This window comes from Uloborus diversus, chromosome 2 (assembly GCF_026930045.1).
Source record: "Uloborus diversus isolate 005 chromosome 2, Udiv.v.3.1, whole genome shotgun sequence".
NCBI classification, from domain to species: domain Eukaryota; kingdom Metazoa; phylum Arthropoda; class Arachnida; order Araneae; family Uloboridae; genus Uloborus; species Uloborus diversus.
This window is the reverse complement of record NC_072732.1, coordinates 104,433,057-104,439,056: the sequence shown is the minus strand read 5'-3', so window position 1 is coordinate 104,439,056 and position 6,000 is coordinate 104,433,057. Positions and strand designations below refer to the sequence as shown.

At 33.7% G+C, this 6,000-nt stretch overlaps 1 protein-coding gene across 1 annotated transcript in view; it reads right to left on the bottom strand.

Moving 5' to 3' along the window:
- Nucleotides 1-2,913: 2,913 nt before the first annotated feature.
- Nucleotides 2,914-6,000, bottom strand: part of LOC129216465 (corticotropin-releasing factor receptor 1-like) — a 61,084-nt gene continuing 57,997 nt past the window's right edge. Inside the window, exon 9 of the mRNA XM_054850679.1 lies at nucleotides 2,914-3,165. Coding sequence (XP_054706654.1) covers nucleotides 2,914-3,165 — 252 coding nt within the window. The remainder of the gene's footprint in view (nucleotides 3,166-6,000) is intronic.

Sequence of the window (6,000 nt, the reverse complement as noted above, 5' to 3'; positions counted from 1 at the left end):
CCTTTGAAGAAATTTTCTCTGCGGCGAAAAATAGAGACCGGCATGTCTGGCTAGCTCCTCCAGCTCATTCTTGGTACAGTAGACCAAAACCAGGAGGTGCATTACGTTTCAAGGCCGACAGACAGGACCAAACGGCCATCTCAAGACTCTTCAGTGGGCACCTGAAATGCATGTCATTTGAATCCGGCCGTAAAGTCTTCCCAACGTGTCCCAAGTGCCATTTGCTGCCGGCCTCCCCGCAACACCTACTGGATTGCTTGGGGCTCACTCTTGAAGATGTCCGCGACAACCCACTCCTGGTGCTCGACTTTGCGAGGGTGCATGGAATTATGGATTTGATTTAGCTGTCGCTAGATCCTGAAGGATTGGACACAACACAACTTATACTCCTTAAAATGTTTCTCTAAATTATGGGAAGAGTCTTAAATTCAGTTTACGGCAGTTAGTAGTTTAGTGTGTTAACCTTAAGAACATACGCATCTTGCAGGCAAACATCGGCGTTATTTTTCCGAATGTCTTCGACAGAATAATTGTGAAAAAACTTGATTTGGTCAAAATTGGTAATGTTGCATGCAAAATTTTGCAGTAATTATGATTGCATTTTATTTCGGAAAGATAGAGTAAATAATTAAAAATCTGTTCAGCATTTCAATCCCACATTTTTTTGAATTTAACCTGTTGATTATAATCAGTTTTCTTGTATAGCTAAATATTTCTTCGAGGTTAACCCTCTTCCACTCTGCTTGCTCCTCTGTAATTCATGCTCTCAAAGATTATATTGAATAAACTGGCTGGAATTTTGTATTTTTTCTTCCTAGTCTTTCCTACAAATTAAACTTTTGTAGACACATTAATTAGAGGGTGTCACATCTAGAGAGGTCATAGCGCAGATTTCACTGTTGGAAATTTTTAGGGGGAGGGGGTGTTTTGAGCTGAGTGGGCTGAGTGAGCTGAGTGGGGGTGTTGAGGGGCTATTTTTATCTGTATTTCCTCTTGCTCTGGGGGATCTTCGCGATATTTAGGGGGGGGGGTGCCCTTGCTCTAAGGGGGGGGGCGGGGGCATCCAGGCAATTATAAATCATGCGAAGTTTCTTTTGTCTGACTTTCAATGATTACCTTCCTTTAAGCTGTATTTGTTAAAACATGATTCTATTGAACAAAATGTTGAATTTGCTTGGTAGTGAATTTTTGAATTCGTTATTTCTTTGTGAGATTTGTATGCATTAGACATTATTGCAAAGAGAACTGTAGATACTGAAAGTTTCAGCAAAACAGTTTCAGAATTTAGAGTTGAGAATGACATCAAAAATATGTTACACTGGAAATTTCTGCTTCAAATCGATTTTATGACTTTTACTATGTTATTTATGGATAAAACGTTCCGTTTATGCAAGTTTATGACTCGAAAAATCACGTCCGTGTGCGTCTTTCTATTCCCTTCGGGGTCTCCATGGTTGTGGGCCCATTCACAATTGCGACATGGTAAATCCGCCTCTGACCTGTTTTACATATTTAGTGAACTGCGCTTTGAAATTCAGTTTGTCGTGCACTTTATGGAAAATTTTCTCGTTTTATAAAGATTGTTTTAGCCTCCAAATGTACGGTAAAGTCATTTCAGCACCATTTGACTAACGATTATCAGTGGTTAAAGAAAAAAAATCTATAAAAGTAGAAGAAGGTATTTTAACACTGTCATGTTCACCGAGAATATGTAGCTTTTTTTTAAAGTCTTCTCTGTGAGTTTTCGTTTCAAATTCGAAACATGGGGGAGAATCTTTTTCATGCTAAACTCGTAGAATTCGACAAAAATTTCAGTCGTTGGAAGAATTTCTAAAAAAATGCTCATTTTAAATAGTAGTTGCTAAACTGCCAAGCGAAAAAGTAAAATTGTGTTCAAAAATTCCGGCTGACTTTCCAAAACTGAATAGTTAGATCCAACTGGATATTTGCCTTCTAGTAAATTTAGGAAAATGTATGAAGTTAATAGTGTCAAGAAGTACCTTGCGCTGACTATTGAAGGAATCAATAGTTTAAATATAGCACCTTAATCGTGTAAATTGCGTAACAGATTATGTAGGATGGATGTATGGATTAGAAAATAAGTAAATTTTTGTGAAACAAATTTGAACATTAAAGAAAACAATCACGACAACATGATAGCTTACGGTTTCTCCTAACGTGAAATAGAGGTTTAGAAAACACATGTTTTGATATTTATTCCACCTAGATAAACTGGTGGTCAAATTAAGTTTTAAATGTATTAGGGTGCAAAATACTTAAGAAGACAGTATTTTTCACGGATTTTTAACTATGCGGCGAAAGCATGGACAGTTCATGTCAGAAATTAGCATTTTGCTGTTCAAGGGAATAGTTATTATTCTTATTTTACTCTCAGCTTTTTCGTTGTAATTCAGAAGTTTTTTTTCTTTTCACTATACATCTTTTTTCTGTAATCATATTCACATTTTTTATTTAATCATATGGTAATGAGTTTAGCTGGACAAAATGGTTCATCGTAAGAAAAAATAAAATCTCTACTACTCATATTATGAATTTGCCATAATTACGTGCGCATTATGATTACATTGGATGCGAATCATAGCCTTAAGTTTTCCGCTTTAATTTCCTTAAAAAAGCTGCAACTTGGTATCGAATATTTTTTCTGAAAAACCAGTTTTTGATATCTACTCATAGTTTCTTCTTTACAATATTTTTCTGCTGCACACCAAATCTTTCTTGTATTTTTTTTTAAAAACTTATCTGAATAATTCCTTTGTTACAATTTTTTTTTTCCTTTATTGCAAAACTAGTCTTCAAAGCGTCGCCCCTCCACTTTTGAACGGATTCGATTGTACTTATTAGTTGCATTAAAAATTTCACTTGAGCAATTATTTAATGAAATACTGATAAAGCTCAAATTCGGCTTTCAATTCTGTTATCTGGTCTCATTACAGACACTTCTTTACCAGGAACTTCCTGGAGCTTAATAATAGCTCTGGATGCAGGCTTCTTTTTGCGACTGGATTCTGTTGAACAGGATCCTTCCGACTGCGATGACAAGTACGTTCCTGACGTTTGAGACAACCCTCTGCGGCAGTTGTACCGATAATTAGGATTGCGTCGTGTCATGGACCGCATGTAGGCTTTTCTCAATGCCATTTGAACCTGGAAAAATAGAATATTACATTCGGGTCATTATACAAAAAAAAAAAAAAAAAAAAAAAAACGTAGGTTTTTGAAGTTGGAATACATGGAAAAAAAAAATCTTCAATTTTTTAAAAAGTCACTTTATATTGTCCCTTTTAGACACCTTATTACTCTCACATAGTTAGTCATTCTTTATTGGTTATTTTGTAACTTTCTTTTATAGTTAAAATTTTAGAGGTAAACGGAGGTTAACGGATAGTAAAGATATATTTTTAATGTTATTTTTAAACTTTTCATTTAAATAAACATTGCATCTTGTATGATAATGAACACGATTTGAGCTGATTAAAATGGACACATCTTTCTTAAAATGGATTTTTAAAGAAAGTTGTATGCAGCATTTCTGATTGTATATCCTCCATTACATCTATACTGTAACGGAGGACACAGAAACGGAGAATACAAATACTTATGTTTTGCTATGATCATTGTGTTGATTAGGGTTAACGCAACATGTCATTTAGAATTTACTTTAAAAAAGTGATTCAATTTTAACTATTTTTTTTTTTTTTGTACACAAACGATTCTTTCCTTTTTAAATCAAGAACGGAGGATACACAAAGTCAAGGACCTATTTGAATTCAAAGAGAATAATGCTGAAATTCTTTCACACTAAGTTCTTTAGCTTCACTATGAAGACCCAGGGTTGAAAAGGGCTAAGTTGTGCACTGTAAAAAAAAATCCGGAAACGTTTCTGAGTATATCGTGCAGCTGTGGTTCATGCAAGTTTCAAAAACGTTTCTGAGTATTTCGGAATCCTCTTTCTGTAATGTCCAGAAACGTGTCTGAGTATTTCGGAATCCTCTTTCTGTAATTTTCAGAAACGTTTCTGAGTATTTCGGAATCCTCTTTCTATAATGTCCAAAAACGTGTCTGAGTATTTCGGAATCCTCTTTCTGTAATTTTCAGAAACGTTTCTGAGTATTTCGGAATCCTCTTTCCGTAATTTCCAGAAATGTTTCTGAGTATTCTGTGCAGCTGTGGTTCATGAAAGTTTCGAAAACGTTTCCGAGTATTTCGGAATTCTCCAAACAATTTTCAAAAACGTTTCCAAGAATTTCGGAATCCTTTTTCCGTGATTTTTTCTAAAATATAATTATTTATTAGAGTATTGCATACCATATCAGTTTCAATTCTTTCATATCTAAGAGCAATAATACAAGCAATTTTAGAATCATTCGTGGATTTTTTTTTTTTTTTTTTTTTGAATTTCTAATGACAAATAGCATGGTTAACAGCATAACATATGCACAGTTATAAATTTTTGAAAAATTATGAAATAATCTAGTAGTTTCATTCCTAATCACAAAATCGTCGGGGAATTGGAGGGGGGATACCTTCTGAAAAGTGGGGATTGTTTGTTAAACAATCTTAAACTTCAGTTTTTCTCTCAATATTTTCAAGACAAAACTATCAACATATTGTATTTTTAATGCAGAACTTAAAAACATATCTTGTATCAAACTTGATAGCTTTTATCTTCGGATAAAATTTGACAGGACTTTCCTACCCTTCGCGTTCCGGAATTCGTTCACCTCAAGTCAATTTCTCTGACGAACAAAGTGTACCGAAAAGTACCAACAGAGAAATTGATGAATTTAAATATGACACCAAGTCCCCCTGCTGGAACCATTCGGGTTGATTCTTCTGTTCTTGCCCTTTTCCAGCTCATCACAAATATAAATACTTATTCAAAACAGGTTACTGATTTTATTTTTACAGTGTGCGCAAAATGCAATATATATTTTATTTATTAAAACATTGAACTCTATTACATGATTATTCCATTTCATATATACGAAAATCCCCCCCCCCCCCACCATAAGAGTGATGGTGCACCCATAAAATGCTATAAAGCGCCCCCCCCCCCCCTCCTTAAAAAAGCAGCCCCCTGAAAATGTCAATGGCACAGTCTGCGTGGTGAACGCCTCTCGTCTTCTTCCCATATGTACATTGTATATTAATAACATAGTTTTTTAAAAATGATCACTTTTAAAACAATGACATGAAATAATATTACTTTTTATTTTGACATGTAAATGCAGCTGTTCCATTTTTGCCACTGACTCATTCCTCCTGACTGTCCTACATTAAACTAGTATGCATGCAGTAGGTACTGTCCTGAGGAAGACAAATTATAGGGACTTGTTTCTTAATTTAGCCGAGGTAAAAAGCCCCTATTTTTAATTTTAGGTTTAAGCTCTTGTTTATTGCATATAGTTTAGCATATGGTGCGTTTGGCTCAATGTAATGCATATATTAGAGCTTAAACACTCTCTATTTAGCAAGTAGTTTAATATCTTTTGGACTTTTGACCATATTTATCGAATCTTCCACGGCTGATGAGCTCCGTTTTCAACCTTTCAACTTTATTCTAATAATTGCTACTTATAATTTTCTTTTTCTCATTGTTTTCATTGCTTGTGTATTTCATATATATACAAAAATATATTATTGAGAAATAATTCTTGTTTGTTATATTTGCAGCTTCTTTCCCTTAAGGGCAGGTACATTGCAACTAAAATAAATCGTACTAATGAAGCTCTGCTGAGATAAATAATATTTCATGTATAATATAAATTATAAATCAAAATATCATATACATTATAAATCAAAGTATCATATAAATTATAAGTCAAATACTTTAATATGGTGTAAAAATACAAAATTATTTATTTTATTAAGTCTTTTTTTTTTTTTTTTTGCTTTTGGTAAAATTGAGGCTCGTAAAACGAAAAAAAATGAAGACACTTTTAAAGACATATATGAATCTATTTGTTAAAGAAATTAATA